The 21590-nt window shown below is 40.6% G+C and overlaps 1 protein-coding gene across 1 annotated transcript in view; it reads right to left on the bottom strand.

Moving 5' to 3' along the window:
• Positions 1-4000: 4000 nt before the first annotated feature.
• LOC145402703 (uncharacterized) overlaps positions 4001-21590 on the bottom strand; it is an 89045-nt gene continuing 71455 nt past the window's right edge. The window contains exons 8-10 of the mRNA XM_080274673.1: positions 12027-12324; positions 11229-11446; positions 4001-4327 (exon numbers count right to left, since the gene is read on the bottom strand). Of these exons, the coding sequence (XP_080130799.1) occupies positions 4001-4327; positions 11229-11446; positions 12027-12324 (843 nt within the window). The remainder of the gene's footprint in view (positions 4328-11228; positions 11447-12026; positions 12325-21590) is intronic.

Genomic DNA, 21590 nt, shown 5'->3' on the forward strand with positions numbered 1-21590 from the left:
GGTATGTGTTACGGTCAGGATTATCTGGTGTTCCGGTTGGTTCTTTTACCAATTGCGTGAGAATAAATGATTTTGTAAATAGCTCACAATCTCGACCAGTATCATCAGCCCTGGCAGAATGCAATAACCATTCTACATTATGAACGGTAACATCACACAAAATGGTAATTTCAGTGGTAAGGGTGAGGTTAAGGTTAGTCAACTGTGTGGATATGGTGTCAAATATGTTGGGGTCTGAAGAAGCACTGGGGGAGCAATAAATGACACAATTATATTTGGTAATATTTAGATAATTTGAAATTCAAAGGTAGTTGATGTGAAGTTCAAAACATTGTCAGATTTAATATAACAACAGGTGCCACCCAGGTAAAGGAAATTTGTGAGGAGATGGTAACGAGGGAAAAAATGGGGATATGTCAGTAGAGGGAGTGATTTCGGGTTCTGTGATGAAGAGGGCAAGAGGGGATATTGACTGGAGGAAAATGTGAACGGATTTCAGATTGCTACTAAGATCATGGATATCAGTGAATTATAAGGCCAAACCTGTGCTTTTCCACAGACGAGCATAAACGGTGTTTGAAACAGCCACTGTCGACACAGTCACTTGACTGCGACCAGGAGGACCTTGTGCCACCAGCGCTACCCTGCAGATGAAGGCATTCCAAGATACAACCGAAATTGCTGATATTATTACTGTGGCCATTATTATAGGGGATAGAAATAGGTGTGATATTTAATGTGCATGTAGTGTGGTGTAGACAGATGAAGGTAGAGGTCTTTGTGTTAATGAAAACACTGAAAATGTTCAGCAATAGGAGATGGTCAGGAACAGGTCCCGAGGGCTGGTGAAATGGAACCTCCAGCTTTCCCTGTCACCAGCTTGCCATCGACCTCGGGAGTACTGTCTGTTTGACTGGTGCTACAGTCTACTCCCTACGAGAATACAAGTGGGATCTTATCAACATATGCTGCATCAAAAGGTTTCTCAGCAAATTCAAACCATTCTAAGAACTCCATGTTATGCCAGTAACAGCCCGCAATATAATTATTTTGAGAGTGTCCAAAAACGCGAGCTGTTTACGTTTGACTTTGTTTTTTCTACCACTTAGAGTTTTAAAAGAGAAATGTTAAGAAATAAATGTTGCCCAGCCATGCTCTAATATTAGTTATTGATCCAGTGGAGCCATTCCATTTCTAATACAGACTAATTACATGAAAGTTTCTGAAGCACAGAGTAAATACATTGTAGGGTCATTGCAATTATGCATCCTGTTACAATACACTTCTTCTTTTAAAAATAAGGAATGTCCTGTTTGATATATCTTTATAACACAGAAGAAAATAAAACAATATTTGATAGATGGGAGAATTCTGGTTACTTTTGGAATTGTTCATTGGGAAGATAGGTGAACGGTCCTAATTTGGTCCCAAATTGTTTTATTTTTCTAATACACAATCTTATTTCTTCCATTAGGACAGTTATTATTATTAATAAGCAGCGGCACACATATGACACGGCTTATTGTTTGGTATTATTATTATTTTTTGTTGCACTTTTTTTCTTAGATCTTGATGATATTTAACAGGAAACTAAACTAACTCAAAAAATTATTGTGAAATAGAGATGACCTTGACTTACTTTTGAAGGTCATATACTCTTTCTTTGAGCAAATTTTGCAAACTGAAATTTCTCAGAAGGTAATTGAGATAGAACTATTTGGTTGAAAATCCTCTGATAAAAAAAGTTTGCTAAGAATTTTAGCTGAATATTTTGCAATTTAGCCTAGTGCAATGAACCAAATTCATATCTGCCCAGTGTTTTCCTTGTAACAAATTTTAGACAAAACCACAAAAGTTGTAAACATATAACTCAACAGAACTATAACTGTGGTCCCTCTTAATATCTGAAAGGAATATGGTTACATTTGACCCTCTTAAGGCACGTTGACACGAATCACGTTCTTCGTGGTTTGGCATATAAACGCACGTAGACGCAAAACGCGTTGTTAAGCTGAAAAAAACGCCATCAAAAGGATAGTTTTCAGCCGATCTGTTTCAAATTTTGGTGCGTTCTAGTGGGTGCGTCTCTTTTTCGAGGTAAACACTTGGCACCACTGTGACTGTTCTGATGAGACAATGCGCAGCAGAAAAACCTCAATATCTCATGACCAGGCAGGCTGAAGGGTAGCGCTGCTGTCAGTCGTCCCTTTAAATCCGTCATTTTCCCCCTTCCCACCCGAGGCAGAAGCCATTATTGAAATAGTGATTGTAGTGTTTTTGACTACACTGTGAAGTGATTGTGTCTATGAAACATGGATATATTGTTTGTAAAGCACTGGGGTCCGTTATCAGCCATTAGGTCTAGTGGCAGGAGTGTGGTTTGTTATAACAGGGTTTCCACTCTGCTTCACCCTGCCCATAAATGATGTGAGTATTTTACCTTCATAATGAAGCCAGTACTTATATTTTGTGAAACATATAGTGCCTGGATTAGTGAAATAACTGACCTACCATAGCAGGCATTATGTATGCCATAGAAATACACCATAGTTGCAAAGCAAACAAGTGGTCACGTATGCCATAGTCAGGAAAGGATTAACAGAGGAGCTTGGGATGGATTCTGTGATACTGTTTTATATTGCATATGGTTCGGTGTGAAATACACGTATAAAATAGTGTAGCGAGTGTTCGTCAAGAAATACTGCATGCATTGACAGACTTAACTCAAACCTAGCACAAGTATCAGAGACAACAAATACACCATACAATCACAGACTTCAGTGAAAAGGTAGTGTACCAATCTCAGACAGTTCTATATTGCGTACGGTTTGGTGTGAAACATACATATAAAATAGTGCAGCAAGTGTTCACTGAGAAATATTGCATGCATTGACTGACTTAGCAAAAACCAAATGCAAGTATCAGTGACAACAAAAATGCGACACAATCACAGACTTCAGTGAAAAGGTATTGTACCAATCTCAGACAGTGCTATATTGTGTATGGTCTAGTGTGAAACAAGCGAATAAAATACTGCAAGGAGAGTTCACTGAGAAATATTGCATGCATTGATTGACTTAGCGAAAAACTAGCGCGAGGATCAGAGACAAGAAATATGCCACACATATACAGTATATGTATGTCGTGCACCAAATGTTCATGGAGAAATCCATTGTGTGCATCGCATGTGTAGTGAAGAAGGAGAGAACAAAATATGCCACACACACACACACACACACACACACACACACACACACACACACACACACACTGCATAACTCCTCGTCTTCAGACCCTTCAAGGTCCTGCCAACATCTTAACACCTCTGGAGGAAGTGAGTTATCCGTATTCTGTTGATTTGTATATTGACCTATATCTATATTTCTATATTTTTTACACAAATAAGTATAGTTTTTTACATATACACATATGAGGTGGATGAAAGTTCAGCTTCAGTATCACTACCTAGCAAAAAGACTGGTGGTCATGTTGAGTTTCTGAGAGCACTGTCAAATATCTTATGATATTTTATGCATATACTTTGAGTAAAAAAAAGAAAAGAATAAAACCTAATGAGCGAAAACATGTACAATGCTCGTCATTTCCATCAAAATGAGATGCACATCAAATGCCTTGTCACCTGGAGTCTCACAGACACTCCTATACCAGTTATGAATTTCAGTTTCCTCCCTTGTCTCCCATCCTGTGAACTATGCAGAATGAAGGATGAACAGCCGTGCTGCTTGGAATTCTGTGGAATCGGACATATTTCACACTACTGCTCTGCCTCTCAGAAGTGTGCGTGGTGTGCTGCCAACCATGCCTCCTGGCCTTGCCCATATTGCACGCTTTCAACACCCACCAATGCTGCTACCACTTCTACTTCAGAACCATTACCTTTACCTGTACCGGACACCTCACAGTGGAGTTGTCCTCATTGTTACAAGCCAGGAATCAATGTGTGGCATGGTTGTATCAAACATTCAGGCCATTTAATGACTCACAGAGCCGCGTCACCACTCGCACCACCACCACTGCCACTGCCACCGGATGCAGCCACCTCACCTGCCCTTTCTTCCACTTCTAAATTCTGCACAAGTATTTGTCCTCCATGAAAGCCGTTGCCTCTCTGATGTCTTGGCTCACACCACTTATGGCACATTTTCATGCAATTGAGGCACGCATCAATGACTTGCTCAGTCAGCGCATCAGCACCAAAAGCACACTCGCTTCTCTTGTTGAGTCTCACTGGGTTATCATCATTACTGTCACCACCCTCACAGAGAAGATGGATGCCCTTTCCTCTCACCTTGAAAGGATCAGCGATCTATCGACAAAGGACCCCTCACACCCTGCATCACAAGGCAGTGCTCATGCTACCTCCTTATCCCTGCCGACCCCAAGAAACCTAAATGTAAACTTTGCTAACCAAATGCTGCTTCATGTTATCTCTTGGAATGCCTGTGGAATCAGAAGCCAATCGAAACTTGCTGTACTCAAGAGCTATGTATATTGCCATCACCTGCATGTTATATTCATTCAAGAAGCTTTGTTGGTCGTCCTCCACCTGGGGAAGAGGCTTCCTCCTTTATTGGCTACATTTAGTATGCTCACCTCAACAGGAATGGTCTCCTTAGTTACATTCACTCCTCCATAACACATCAACTTCTCTGCTGCTCTATAGATGATGATATGACCTTTCAGCATTTGAAGCCACAGCAGGCGATAGTGGGATCTGCTTGTATAACGTCTATTCTGTCCCTGGAAGGATTAATCTCCTGCCCTCCATACTCCTACAATCCGTGGCAATATCTACATGGGTGATTTTAATGCCTGACTTTCTGTTCTGGGTGACCTCTCTCCTACTCCAAATTGCAATGGGCTTCTCTGCTTGAAATAGCCATCACTACTAACTAACTCACAGGGGCACTGGTGGTGCCACACACACTTGTGGAGGCACTCCTGATCACTTCATACCCTCCGGGCTAGTGCCATCCCACATCAGGTGCTCTTCCATCCCTACCCTCTTCTCGAACCAAGTTGTCTTCAGCTTCCACTATTCCATCCCTGCTGGACCTTCCCCCTCCTCACATTCACACCCACGTTACCATTCCTCCCAAGTAATGCCCTACATACATCTCATACATTTCCAACCTCCTTCTCACATTTGGTTTACAATCACCTGACAACTTATTCCTCCCTGGTAGACTCCACATATGACATCTACAGTTGCTGTGTTGCAAGAACACACATTAAACCTTGCATTGAAGCTCATACTTGGACACTTGAGGAAGATGGTGGCAGATGGTCTCTCATTCCAGATGTAACCAACACCTGACCATCTGCATCAGTACCAGGCATCAAGCAGCAATCTAATTGCCCTCCAGCAATGCATCCTTACTGAATCTTGGTGGAAGTTCACAGATAGCATCAACCATTAGAAGAGTGTTGGCTCCATGTGGCACCCAATCAGTAAGGTTGTCAGGAAAACTGCCTTTAGTGCTCTCCATTACATTCCAGCTGGATATGCACAAGATCTTATTAATTCATGGGCTGAACAATCACAGGCACACAAGCTTCCCACACATATTCAAGCAGCAAAATGTCCTGATGGCTGCATTACTGAAGACAGATGAAGATGACGGTGTCCTGATAGCTAAGGACGAATTGAGACGCGCTTCCATAAGGAGTAAGGCAACAGCCTCTGCAGGTGATGGCATCACTTATCCTGTCCTCTGTCTACTTCTGAAGGTCCCTGGCAACCCCCTGCTACAGCTCTACAATCTTTGCTTCCGTAAGGGATATGTGCCTCATGCCTGGACCTCCAGCACGATTGTGCCCATTCCGAAACTTTCATAGACAAATTCAGACCTACTTCCCTCACTTCCTGCCTCAGCAAGATGCTCGAACGCATGTTCCTTACCCGTCTTGTCTTCGGCTGGAAGACAAACTCTCACCCAGATTGTATGGGTTATTGACACAAGGAAGTACTGTACACACAACTGTCTACTGAAATTCTATACCCTGCTCTGCCCCACCAGTGTTGTAGCATTCATTGATCTTCAAAGTGCCGTTGATGTTGCAAATAGAGATATCATCTTCGATCAGCTAGTGGAATTTGGTGTCCAAGGAAACCTCTTGCGATGGATACAGGATTACCTCCATAATAGAACCTCTTGTGTTCCTTTAAAGGGAGCATATAGCTCCTTCAAGGCCTTTGAACTCGGCACTCTGCAAGGTGGTGTTCTAAGCCCGTTTCTTTTTAATGTCCTTATGCACCAGTTGCTCTCTCTTCTTCCCAGCATTCCCGGAACCACTGTTACCTATTATCCTGATGATACCTGCATTCACTCCAGCTCACCAGAAAATCTTCAATGTTTCCTCCAGTCATTTTCCACTTGTGGCCTTATACTTTCCCCAGAAAAAAGTTTAATCGTCTCTCCCTGCAACCCAGGAATGCCTCCAGAATTCCCTGTAGAAAATGGTGTCATCCCCCTGTGCAAGCAGTGCCTTTACCTGGGTGCAAATGTACTGATTACCCTAACCATACCTGTAAGACGTGTTCATCCCATCGTCTGCGACCCCTAGATCGGCTGCAACAGTGATTAAATCTCCTCAAGTGGCTCACCAACAATGCTGCAGGAATCTCTATCCCTATGGCCCGAACTACCTACATTATATTCATACGGTTGGTTGTTGATTACCTCTCCCCTGCTCTCAGTCAACTCGCAAAGAGATCCTTGGAACCCATTGAAAATTTTCAGAGCAAAGAATGAGGTTCATCCTGGACTGTCCTCTTTTCACTAGAATAGTAAATATGCAAACTGAACTCAATCGTCCCCCCTTTTGTCGAAAGAACTTACACCAGTGTGTCTTTACTTCAGCATCAAACGCTTTTATTCTTCCCATCTTTCCCCTCATTATTCTAGTGCCATCACAACTTCACTTAACCCTTTTGCACCTCGGCCTTCACTTTCGCCCAGCATCCGCACGCTCATTAATACAGCTTGTTCCATCCTCCAAAGACTTGATATTAATGTTTCAGTGGCAGAAGTGGATCATGGTCCTCCTCCCTGGAGAATTCCTTATCTTGATGTCTGTTTTACTCCTCCTTCCAAGGCAGACTTACCATTCCTCAAGAAACAACTAGCTTTGAAGACCATTGCCTGAGTGTCTTCCTCAGTTCCTGCTGCACACCATTTCTACATCAACGGTTCCCTCCAAGCAGATGAAAGTGCTGGATGTGCATCTGCTCACTCAATTTGGGCCCACCAGAGGGAGGCTGGATTGGCTGCAGACCACGAAACTCATCTAACTCTACTTACTGTGAACTACTGGGACTATTGCAAGCATTCTGTGTCCTCACTTAGTGAACACTGAATGATGTAGTTATCTGTGACTCTCAGTCTGCTCTTGGAGCCATCTCGTCTCCAAACCCAACATTGCTGCTACTTAGTTCAACAAATCTTATGGCAGCTGGTTTCATCTCAGGAAGATTCTATTACCATACGGTTCGTGTGGATTCCGTCTCATGTTGGAATGCAGCCAATGACACTGTTCACCTCCTCGCGAAAAATGCCAATGGACTGCCTCTTCCTGATGATGCTACATCCTCCGTCCTCTGCTACAAAAAGATATATTAAGCTGCTGTTCTCCCTACACTTCATTGCAGGAATGCTGAGCAGACTCAGGGTGTCCATCCAACACTACGATCACCTCCGCATATCTCCTCCCAAATATCATCGACATGGTCTTATGGTTCACAGGGACTGTGTCGTGTCTGCTCGACCTCGGCTAGGATATCACCCTGTCTGGCAGGTCTGTAAAGCAGGGGATGTGCCTCACTTCTGCAAAGTATAAGACTGTCCTAACACCAACAACCTTCAGCATTACTGCCTTAAGCAACCCTCAGTCAGGGACCTACTGCCTCAGGGGCATTTGCTTACTGATATATGTGATTATCTACTCACAGACGATCCTTTAGATGTCATTCTTATGCGATATGCACGCTTTGGTGCTTGGTGTCTCCTGTATTTAAACTCTAATCCCTCTATGTAACAAAACAGCATGCCCTGCATGACACAAGTTCTTCAGTACATAATACTTTGGTGGATGCTAACTCCTGTCTTGTAAACTCCTATATAACTGTGTGACAAAACAGCTTGCCCTACGTGACACGATTTCCTATTTACATAATACTCCGTTGGATACTAACCCCTGTCTTGTTAACTCCTATATATCTGTGACAAAACAGCATGCCTTGTGGGACATGGGTTTGGACGTAATACTTTGGTGGATACTAACTCCTGAATTGTAAACTCCTATATGTCTGTGAAACAAAACAGTGCGCCCTTTGAGAAACGAATTCCTCTATACACAACACATTGGTGAAAATTAACTCCTCTCTTATATACTCCAATATATCTTTGTAACACAATAGCTTGCCCTAAAAGACCTGAGTCCCCTTGCACATAATTCTTGGGTGGATACTAACTCCTGTATCGTAAATACCAATATACCTATGTTACAAAACAGCATTCCCCACGTGGCATGAGTTCCTTTGTACATAATACTTTGGTGGATGCTAACACCTATCTTGTAAACTTCACTGTTACTGTGTGACAAAACAGTGTGCCCTGCACAACTCAAGTTCCTGTGTACGTAATACTTAGCTTCATGGTCCTGTTACTAGGTCTGTTTTCCGTTGGGTGTAATAACTGATTTAGACAAACAAAGATACCTTAGGGAAACCCAAGTACTTGTGCAAAATGTAAATGACCTTGACCTACTTTCGAAGGTCATATACTTTGTTGAAAAATTGCATATTTGAAACTGAAATATCTCAGAACCTAATTGAGAATAAGCTAGTTAGATAAAAATCCTATGATTAAAAAAGGTTTCCGAGAATTTTGGCTGAATATTTTGGCATTTAGCCCAGTGGAAAATACCTAATTCAAATCAGTTCTGTGTCTTCTTTGTCGTACGTTTCAGGAAAAAAAAAAAAAAAAATGTAACTTTACAGAAACATAACTGTGACCAATATTTTAATGTGAAAGGAGTATGGTTACAGTTAAGCATATAGTTAGCCAGTTATTGAGACAAATGTAAACTGTACTGATGCATTCTTCCACACATTTGTCGTCTGATCTTGTTAGTATTACACAAGAAGCTACCGTAGGTTAATCTAAGCACATTTTTCAAGTATGAATGATCTTCAACTACTTTTAAAGGTCACAGACTTGTTTATGATGTCAAAATTTCATACTTTATATACCAAAAATCGTTATGGTGAAGCTTTCCTACTGTGGCTGCGCAATAGGTAAACAGGTAACTAGTTAGCAGTAGTAGTAGTAGTAGTACAATTGTTAACATTATTAGTAGTAGTACTATTGTTATTATTATTTTTATATTTTTATTATTATATTATTATTATTAATTATTATTACTATTATTATTATTATTATTATTACTGTTGTTAATGACTACTACTACTACTACTACTACAACTTCTACTACTATTACTACTACTAATAATAATACTATATTAGTAGTAGTAGTAGTAGTAGTACTATTGTTATTATTATTATTATTTTTATTTTTGTTACACTGAAAGCAGTGATGAGAAATAGGGAGGTGAGTATGGAAGTTAAGAAGTCACTGCATGATGGTATTGTGATCCCTACCCTGACGTATGGAAGCGAGGCGTGGACCTTGCAAGAGGGGAACAAGTCAAGAGTGAGAGCAGTGGAAATGAGTTACTTGAGAGGAGCATGTGGAGTGACGTGGAGGGACAGGTTGACGAATGAAGAAGTGAAGGAACGTTGTGGGGTAGATGTGGATGTGGTTGAAAAGATTAGGAGAAATACACTGAGGTGGTTTGGACATGTGGAGAGAATGGAGAATGAAAGACTGACTAAGAGGGTGTATGTAGGTGAGGTGGAGGGAGGGACAGGGAGGGGTAGACCGAGGATGAGGTGGAGGGATGGAGTTGAGAGGTATATGAGGGAGCGGGGGGTGAGTTGGGGGGAGGGTAGTCAAATGGTGGGTGACAGAGTGACTTGGAGGCGTTTTGTCTGCGGCCACCCTTTGCGGGATTAGGGCGTCGGGCTATAGATAGATAGATAGATAGATTTTTGTTACTGTATTATTATTATTATTAATTATTATTATTATTATTATTATTATTATTATTATTATTATTATTACTACTACTACTACTACTACTACTACCACTACAACTACTACTACTACTACTACTACAACTTCTACTACTACTACTACTACTACTACTACTACAACTTCTACTACTACTGCTACTAGTACTACTACTACCTTTTTTTTAGATTCATTAAATCACCTCCATCCATTGGTGAATTATATTGTGAAGATCAAAACCAACCTTCCTAACACAGTTCACCATTTGGAGTTGTAATGTGAAGGTTAACACTAATCCTCATATTACAATCCGTTGGCCCCAAGCACGCCAACGGCTGTGGTCACCAACCATCTACTATTATAATTATTAATTTTATTTTATATTTATTGATATTACAGTGTAAATAAAGACATTAAACTATTGAAGTCGCTGGTCTATGCGACTCACGACCACTGTAGCTTCATAATCCATACCCGCCAGAGAGACAGGCCTGAGGGCTCATGATCTTGTGCCCCTGAGACATAGCAGAGCAGACCTCACGAGGAAGAATGAGAGTCGACATCTCATCCAGGCCATACTACTACTACTACTACTACTACTACTACTGCTACTACTACTACTACTACTACTACTACAACTACTACTACTACTACTACAACTACTACTACTACTACTATATTATTATTATTATTATTATTATTATTATTACTACTACTACTAATACTACTACTACTGCTACTACTACTGCTATTAAAAAAACAAGTCATCTACCCAACTGGAAGAAATTTAGGACTACTGATTCAAGCAGGGAAAGCAACCCAGTTAAAGGAAAATTATATAAAGAAGTGAAAATAAAAATGTCTAGAAGCATACAATAGTATTATCCACACTTGACCTGTCTAATATTGAAGTCTTGTAGTATCCATTTTTCTACCACAGAGCAAGGAAGTATAATTCACAGTCTTATGGTATTTGGTATAAAGGAATGGGAAAAGTTAGTTATTGGCACATGAACAGGACAAAAGAAATGCATGTTCATGGCCGAATGATCACACGAAAGTATATCTGTTACCCTAAAGGCTTGTTCCTGAGCCGATCCCTCATACAAGAGAACAGTAACAGGGTTGTCAACAAGGTCCTGCAGTGACTGTATACGTTCTGGGATATATCTGATGGCCAGCTGGGACATTAGGTTGCCGGCGTAGCTCCGTGCCAGCACCAGAGTCATCAACATCCACACTCCCAGCACCACACGCTCCCACCACCACCACCCCGACACCCATGTCACATCTGAGGTAGGATAAGAATGCTTTGAGTAATTCACTATCTAAAGTGAAACTGCTTCATCTTAATCCAGCAGCACACGAACTTGGTAACTGATGGTGCAAAGTCTGTTCCTATTTAGCGACTGATGACAGACACGAGGGTGCTGGTAAACTCAGCAAAGCATGAAAAGTGTATCACGCTCCATGCTGAAGAACACTAGCTTAATTGTATACTCTTGAGAACAGTCTTTGTCAGATTTAATGACTCTCCAAGGAGGCATGAGGGCACCAGTATTGTATATTACAGTATATAGATAGCAAAGTATGATCCCAGTGATACTCACCTGCTTACAATAAAATACAAATAAGGTCATTGGTGCTCAAAGAGAGTGTTCTTTTCAAATGTGGAGAGTGAAATGCATGAGGTGTAAGCAGTCTATGAGTAAGAAATGAATAGCAAAAAAAGGTCTGCTATATCATTCATAGGAGCACAGTTACAGGTGTTGGTGAAGATACTGCTCCCTCCAAGTGTTTTTGATGTGGGAGACATGAAAACACTAGCAGTGTAGATCTATGGCATGGACAGAAGATCTCAGCCCCCTCACCTTGCTGCAGCAGAACACGAGCACAGTTAGAGGCACTTGTGAAGAACTTTGTCCCAGTTAGTGATTCTACAGGGAGGCATGAAATCACCAGCATCACCGTCATATACACCCCAAGTGCCACCATGATGCCGACCCACACCACAGGTGTCAGGGGTAGTAGAAATCCCCAGCGAGAAAATTCGGGGCTGCCTCGAGCTGCCAGGATGCACATGTATGAGATGCCAACAGGATAGGTGAAGTCAGCCACATCATACCGCTGTGGTGTAATGGTGAATAGTCCGAGGGCAATGTCGGCTTCCTGTAGGTGTTTGGAGAAGGATATATGTGGTAGGTGGTCATGTTACTTGTGTACCGTACTCTGCGCGTAGAGTCAAAGGCATTAAAAAAATATGAGATACCTAATATTAACCATTTTCAGCTTCCTCTCGATATTTAGACAATAATATTTTGTAGTAGATGATCATCCAACAACCTGTGTATTTCATGCCCCAAGTCAGATATGTAAGAAATGCAAAGCACCTAAATAATAAGATCAAGTTGTGTATGTCTGTCTGCACATATGTTTGTTTTCAAGAGAACGGTAAGAGATATTGATCTTCTTCTTTTTGCATTAGGTCATGGTCAGCCCAAGGAGTGTCAGAAAGTACCAAATAATAATTACAGGAATCGCGCATGACGTGACGGAGCGAAATTTTCGGAAATCGCGACAAAGCGAAAATATGCGAAAATATTTTTTCCACTTTTTTGGATAATTTATCATTGGAGGCTCAATAACGGTATGGAAACAAAGATAATGGTATTTGCAAACACTGTGTGATGGAAAGGCAATTAGTTAGTCCCACAAATTTTTGTAGGCAAGCACTAGTACTTATAAACCCTTGTTATTCAATAACACTTTTTACATTTCTACCACCAAACAGTTTATTTTTCTTAGGAGAAACCGGAACATCTCCGACTAGAGGACTGAAAATGAAATATTTCACTTCTCCCTGGTGGAAAGCTCACTGTCTTTCAAAGCATAGGTTGAGTCTTTCATACTGAAACTGGGAACCTAATGCCATCTGCAGAAAAACTATAGCCTGGATTTCATCTAGTTTTTAGCCCACATCTATAGATTACTTCTTTACCAAGAGAAGCCTCCCATGTGTCAAATTTATCTTTTGGTCATACTCCTAATAAAATTAAAGCTAATGAGAAAAGTATTCCCATGCACCCTCTGCTTTGAAAGTGTAAGAAGTGGCAGCATTATGTTATCAAAGAGTGAGGAACTTAATCTTAAGATGTGTCATCTCCTTAAGGTGTCACACTTTCCTAACCAGCAACTTTCCTCATACCCGATTGGGGTTTGTGGGTGGATAGGCTTTGTGCGTGTATGGATGAATGAATGGCTTCCTGGGGGACAATGCAGGAAACGAGGTAGCCTTACTCGATGAGTAGATAGACATATGATTTGTAGGATTGATGGGTCGGTGACTTTGGGAAGATTGTATATGGGAATGGATTGAAGGGGTAAATAAGTCTGCAATTGAAATATGTCCATGGGGGAAAATGGGTCCATTAGGGGATTCATGCATGTAGGAATTGGACTCAAGTGGAAATATTAAGTCCAGCAGATAAAATAGGTTGTAGGATGAGTGGATTGGAGGATAGGAGAAGATTGTATTTGGGAATGGATCAAAAGGGTAAATAGGTACACAGTTGGAATATGTCCATTGGGGAAAAAGGGTCCATTAGGGGATTTGCCCATGAAGGAAATGGACTCAAGTGGAAACATAAGTCCAACAGATAAATTGGGTTCATTCGAAAAAAAGGTTCTATGAGGGAATTATTTTGTTCTACTGGAGAAAAAATGAAGTCAAAGGGAAATGTTAACAGGATATAAAAGGACGTCAGTAGGTAAGTACTACGTGGACATTGTAGAGAAACGTTGCGACCAATGTTGGTATCGTAGAGTATCGTCGGTGAGGTACCTCTGTCACTAGTAATGTGGGCTGCTAGCAATATGAAGTCGTGGGGTGTTGGATGGCACAGAGATTGTATCGTAAGTGGTGGAGACATTATCTCACTCTGGAGTTAAGGGGTTTATTGTGACACAGTTATATTGTTCAGTTATTGCTCACTGCCTACCCCTACGATGGACAGAGTGACGTGACCTCACGGAGTTGGGTGACAGTCTTCTCTGGTGCTCTCTGGCTCACTCTCTGGCTCTCTTTGGCTCTCTAACTTTCACCCCCGATTATTGGAATATATACTGCCCGATGGGTGTGCGTGTTATGTCTATTACTTTTCCATCCATGTGAGCTAACTGGCTCTCATCAGTTACCCGCCATGTGTTTACTACATAATGGGATTTTTGATCGTCTGGTAAATATTATGAGTTTGCATTCTGGACAGAGGATGTGTATGTCTCGACCTGAACACTAGAAATTGCATATTGTGTAAGTGGCATATACTGTATTTTGCTGTGATATGTCGTAAAGCCTATAATTATTTCATGCCTATAATTATTACATATAGTGTTATGACATATTAATGCCTATATTGCGCTCGGTCACGCCAAACTATCCTACCTGTGACCTATAATGATATTACAATCTACGCAGTATGTAGAAATATGTTACACTGCTGTACATGTATAACTGATTGTAGTAATATAATTGTAGGAACATAATAACACTGTAGTAACATAACTGTATCTATCTAGCTATCTGTCTGTCTATATCTATTCCATTGGCGCCCAGTATCTTCCATATAGGACGGAACTAGGCATTTCCAAAATTGAATAAAGAAGGGAACCCCGGACCTATGAGCTTTGCGACTATGAGCCGACAGGCGAAGGGCAGTACGCCAAACACCCTTCCGGCAAAATACCTCACACAGGAACTCTGGGAGCCAATGGGATATATATATATATATATATATATATATATATATATATATATATAATTGCAATGCAAAAACATATCTACAGTAGTCAGTTGTATCAAGAATTGCCCTAATGTGTTGTACTTGCTACATATTTATATGAAACTTATTTACATAATGAAAATGGGTACATGTATATTTATGGTGCGCGGTTTATATTCAGATTTACTCTATTTACACTATATGTAACCCCACATTTTGTTATTTTCTATAACATTATATACAATATTAACAATATTTACAATATTTACTCAGTTGACCTTATTTGTAAGGCATAGCCTTTGAAAACTGATTCAAAGTTCGCAATTCTAGTTTGCATTGTGCCTATAGCCAATAGTAATATAGCAAATATGTAGGGGAAAATTATGATGATGAGTGGAGCTGGACTATAAACATAATGTGGACTGAACGCAATCCTACTATATTCCTCCCAAGGTTGCTTTGTATGATTGATCAGTTACTTGGTCTCAAACTTGGATTATGTCAGTTTAATATACGCACTCATTTTTAAATTCATCCTTTGTAATGGTTGGAAGTACTTATGTGTGTGGTTGAGAAGAGCATAGTGGTTTTTTATAGGTAAAGTGGACAATGAAGGCGCTTGTACAGAGCAATAATCCAGTGATATATATAAACCAGCTGCTGACATATGAGTTGGAGGTGTGTCTGGACAAGTTACAAAAACCGGTGTATTATAAGTGAAGTAGGAAAACTGTGAATGTCCATTGCGAGATCATAGATAAGTTTATCTGGAGCAAATGTGAAGTTGCAGTGATGAGTGATGTTATTATTCTTTATGATAGCCATTTCACAAGGGACTGTCTGAGCTAGCTGAAACGTGAAGATGTACACTGTACATAGGTGCTATGCATGCAATGAAGTGTGATATTAATGTTCATTTATTGTTTCACTAGCGAAGGTGATTGTTCTGTATCTTGAAGACCATGATTACTTCTGATTTGGTGTTGATGATGACTAATGAGTCATCTTTTTCAGAAGGAGAGACCGTGAAAAAAATTGTCTGTTATGAATGATACATGAACTATTATTGACTTTGGTGTAAATGTTGCTTCTAGGTATGGATAATATAACATCAGATCCCTTTCCTCAGACAAGGGCTTCAAACCATGCTAATTTCTCCTCGATTAATTATTTGACCACTGACAGGTGTTGGAAAAGTGTATTTTCTTCCAGTGCACTTGCTTTCTTCACAATTTCTTGGGATGATTTCTCTGTCGTAGGTTCATTACAATCGTCAACATTACACTGTTCTGGGCATCAGCTGGCTTGTGGTGCTACGAGAACATTTGTGCAACTTTGTTAAATTTGTTATTTATTTCTTCAAGATGATTTTCTGTAGCCGAACCAAAAATGTTACCCAGAATTGCTCCTCTTAGATCGAACAAACCACATTTACTACATGTACAGTATTTGTGATGTTTGTATCCCCTGACTGTGTCAGCCTCATGTATTGGGATGTCCTGGATCATGGTGAGCATAGTTCTTTTAGCCTGTTCAAGCTTCCAGTCTGCTATATTCAATGTTTTCAGCCACTTCTTATTAAGCTTTCTAAATGGTCATGCTATATTCTGCAACACGAATGGTAGGTTGTACACTACGTCCAAACTAATTTCATTACTCAAAATTTTTTGTACAATAGCTGAATAGGATGTTTATGCGATAAGGCAACCTTGCCTTACTACATGTTGAGGGTGTAAATGAGAAGTTCCTCTTGCTATCAGCCTAAACTGGAAAATCCATAGAATAATACCCCTCATCTTTACCTACCGAGAGAATAACTTTATTAGATAACTAATCCACTGATGTTAGCAAGCCTAGCTAAGGATGATCATACTGATGATGAACATTTGTTATCTCGACCTGTTAAAAGTATTACCAATAAAAGGAGTCTAAATCTACTCCTAGGTCAAGCAAATGCCTTGTTTGTGTATTTGTTATAGTAGTTGCACCTACAGTATGTTTGTATGTTTCGTATGCGATTGTAATTTATTCCGGTATGTATTAATTTCTAACATATGGAAGTGAAGCTTGGACCTTGTTGGAGGGACAGAAGTCAAGAGTGTGAACAGGGGAAATGAGTTATTTGAGAAGAGCATGTGGAGTCACAAGGAGAGACAGACTGACAAATGAGGATGTGAAGGATCATTGTGGTGTGGATGTGGATGTGATAGGAACCGTTAGGAGAAACACACTGAGGTGGTTTGGCCATGTGGAGAGGATGGAGAGTGAGAGACTGATAAGAAGAGTGTATGTGAGTGAGGTGGAGGGAGAAGGGGGAAGGGGAGGCCAAGGATAAGATGGAGGGATGGAGTGGAGAGGTATATGTGAGAGGGGTGTGTGAGCTGGGAGCAGGGCAGTGAAATGGCAAGGGACAGGGCTACATGGAGGCGGTTTGTTTGTGGCCACCCTTACGGGATTAAGGCGTCTGGCAATAGATAGATAGAATGCACAAGGTTTTTTGGTTGCATCCAGTGTTTTATAATTGCAAGCAAAATTTCTTGAGATCCATTTCAAATGATCAATATGATTTCGTTTCTCTTCGTCACTTGATAGTGAATTTTCTCTTAACTACCCTGTATGGGCCTTCAAATTTCGGTGGCAGTTTATTGTCACTAGTGTGAATGATTCCATAGACATTGTCACCAACGTTGATATTTGATTCTACTGACTTCCTATTATATAATTCCATAATTTTTCTTTGGACATCATTAATTGTTTCTTTAACTTAACGTGTATCCCTTGGAATTCATGTAAACGAAGTTTAGGATAATCTTCATAATTGTTTATAGGCATTTGTTCGCCTTCCAGTATCTTGTATGTGAGACGTTTGTCTGTCCCATAAATAATAACATGTGTATCTTATTTAGACTTGTGTGAAATGGAGGGAGAGTAAGAAATTGTTTTGGAAGGAGGTAAAGAAAGTAAGGCAGTGTGAAAGGGGAAATAGTAGGGGAGTGAAAGATAGGAATAATAGATTGTTGGTGGAGAAGAGAGAGAAATTGAGGAGATGGAAGGAGCACTTTGAGGATTTGTTGAATGTAGAGAGTGAGAGCAATGTGAGTATAAGTGGTTGGGGAATGGCTGGGAGAAGAAGAGATGAGAGGAGGGAGGAAGAGATCAGTAGGTCGGAAGTAATGGAAGCGATGAAGAAGATTAAGCTGGGAAAGGCCCCAAGAATTGATGGAGTGTGTGGTGAAATGCTTAGGTATGGGGGTGAGATTACTGTGGAGTGGATATGGAAGTTGTGTAGATTGGCTTGGGAAGAGGGAAGGGTTCCAGAGGACTGGAAATCAGGTATAATTGTTCCTCTGTACAAAGGAAAAGGGGAGAGAGAAGTATGTGGTAACCATAGGGGTATTTGCCTTCTTAGTGTGACTGGTAAAATATATGGTAGAATACTCATTGATAGGGTTAGGCATATGACAGAGGAGCTAGTTGGAGAAGAACAAGGGGGATTTAGGAAGGGAAAAGGGTGTGTAGATCAGATATTTGTTCTAAGATGTTTAGTGGAGAAGTATCTAGAGAAGGGAAGGAAAGTGTATGCTGCCTTCATGGACTTGGAGAAAGCTCATGACAGAATAGATAGGCAAGGTATGTGGAAGGTATTAAGAATATATGGAGTGGAGGGGAAATTGGTGAGTGCTGTGAAGAGTATGTACGAGGGAGCTAGGGCTACGGTGCGAGTGGATGGTGAGCTGAGCGAGTTCTTTGATCTCAGTGTGGGACTGAAACAGGGGTGTGTGATGTCTCCATGGCTGTTTAATATATATATGGATGGGGTTGTAAAGGAGGTGCAAGGTAGGGCAGTGGATGTGGGGCTGGCCCTAATGAATGAGGGTGAGATTTGGAAGCTTCCGGTGTTGCTGTTTGCTGATGATACAGTATTGTTGAGTGAAGATGAATGGGAGTTGCAAGGTTTGGTGAATGAATTTGGGACAGTGTGTAGGAGGAGGAAGCTGAAAGTTAATGTAAACAAAAGTAAAGTTATGGTGTTTGAGAGGAATGAAGTCACAGAGTGTGCAGTGAGGTTGGATGGTGAGGATATGGAGAATGTGAGTGCATTCAAGTACTTGGGTAGTGTGATGAGTAAGGATGGAACTTTGGGGGATGAAGTACGTGAAAGGGTACAGCAGGGAAGAAAGGTTGTTGGTACACTGAAAGCAGTGATGAGAAATAGGGAGGTGAGTATGGAAGTTAAGAAGTCACTGCATGATGGTATTGTGATCCCTACCCTGATGTATGGAAGCGAGGCGTGGACATTGCAAGAGGGGAACAAGTCAAGAGTGAGAGCAGTGGAAATGAGTTACTTGAGAGGAGCATGTGGAGTGACGTGGAGGGACAGGTTGACGAATGAAGAAGTGAAGGAACGTTGTGGGGTAGATGTGGATGTGGTTGAAAAGATTATGAGAAATACACTGAGGTGGTTTGGACATGTGGAGAGAATGGAGAATGAAAGACTGACTAAGAGGGTATATGTAGGTGAGGTGGAGGGAGGGAGAGGGAGGGGTAGGCCGAGGATGAGGTGGAGGGAGGGAGTTGAGAGGTATATGAGGGAGGGGGGGGTGAGTTGGGGGGAGGGTAGTCAAATGGTGGGTGACAGAGTGACTTGGAGGCGTTTTGTCTGCGGCCACCCTTTGCGGGATTAGGGCGTCGGGCTATAGATAGATAGATAGACTTGTTAATTGCACAATTAATTGATTGATGAATCAGCTCTGGGAATCCAGTCATCCCAGTTTGCATAATTCTCGTTGAGAATGTGACGTAGTATTTATAACACTTTTTTATTCAGTGTGTCTGCCAATCCATTGGATGCTGAAACTTAGGCTAAGACATTAACAATTTTTATATTGCATTTTAATTTACATATTTCTTCACGACTTCAGGGTTAAATTCTCCACCATTAGCACTTATTAACACCTTTGGTGTGGTGAACCTAGAGATAACATTATCTGTAAAGATCTGCGCCTGTTTCTGGTGCCTTATCCTTAATTGGGACAAAAATCACTTATCGTGAGAAATTATCAGTAACAACGAAAAGACAGTGATTATGATTATTATGGTTGTTAGTTAAGAGTAGCTAAAATAAGTCAATTGTGACAACGTCCCACGGTTGGTTTAGCACAGGATATTTTCCTATGGGTGCAGGTGTTAATGTGTAACCTTTGTGGTTAATACATGATTTACAGGGAAACAGGCCAATAAACAAACAAGGTCCATGGAGAGAAAGTACGTTCATGATGAAAATCGTTCAATGGAGAATAAAGTTCACTGGGGGGACATAAGGAAATAATAGGTTTATCAGGGAAAACAGGTCAAAGGGTGGAGGGAACAGGTTCATGGGGGAATTCAGGATCATCGGAAAAGTAAAATAAATCCATAGAGTAACAGGCTACTGCTTCATGGTGAAAACAGATTCAAGGCAGAAACTAGGTCCATGAGTGAAATTTGGTCCAATAGGTAAAATAGGTCCTTGGAGAATAATGGATCCATTGGAAGAGAAAAAGGTCCGTGGGATAAACAGGTGTGAAGGGAGATAACCCCTAGCGGGTGTAGCCAGAGACAGGCTTATAGTACAACTAGATCACCCATTTGTGGCAAAAAAGATCACCATACATATATATAAATACGGATTACTTATGAATTTGTGAAACAGCTGCCTCTGGCATTGCTTCTGTCTATGTGTTTTTCTGTCATTGCATGATATGTCTTTTTATCTATTAATCTCCACTGTTAGCTAATATACTGGTTTCTCTCTCTCTCTCTCTCTCTCTCTCTCTCTCTCTCTCTCTATATATATATATATATATATATATATATATATATACACCCTTTCCCACGCGGATAAGTTAATAAGTTTTCTGTGGCATGACGCATCGGCTTTTGTCTTCTCCCCCCCCCAGCCACCATGCGCTCCAAAAATGTGTATTCTCAGCTTATTTTCATCACCCAAATATATTTATTTTGCCACAAAACCCACGTATTCCTATTCGTCAATATTTGTTCTACACGATAAGCAAAAAAAAACACACACACACACACTATACGTACGTTAGGGCTCTTGGAATAAACATTCAGGAACATAGATCTCACTTCCCAACATCATAAGTCAAATGTTTACTAATCAATCTCTATATCTTATACCATCATTAGAAAGAGAATTTCATTAGCTTTCGAATGCCGGAGGTCCCAGTTTGATACAAGGTATGGTGTTCGAGTAAGAAGCGAAAAAGTAAAACCCATTTCCGACAGACAACAGATTTTTTATTCGGGGAGCTCTAGCGAAAAACTTTTCTCACCATTGTTATGTTTTTATTTTATCATCCTATGCAGAATTTCATTGGCTTTCGTATGAGCCAATAACGGTGATCCTACGCCTCGTAGTTTTCAAGAAAAATGCAAAAATCTACAGTGTATTTTCCCATGTGCTGAACCACCATAAAGCCGTGCACACTTACATTACTTTCCCATAGTGCATTAACATTTTTATGCTTGCTAGCTATGCATTCTTTGGTTTTATTCCAACAACTATTTTATATAATTATTTCTGTTTTGTTTTTAGTCCTCTCTGAAACCACAAATGAACACTAAACCTGTTGCTAGCAACTGAAACTGAAGCTG

The sequence above is a fragment of the Coenobita brevimanus genome, chromosome 58, assembly GCF_032717465.1.
Source record: "Coenobita brevimanus isolate Jiangsu-jjx chromosome 58, ASM3271746v2, whole genome shotgun sequence".
Lineage (NCBI taxonomy): Eukaryota > Metazoa > Arthropoda > Malacostraca > Decapoda > Coenobitidae > Coenobita > Coenobita brevimanus.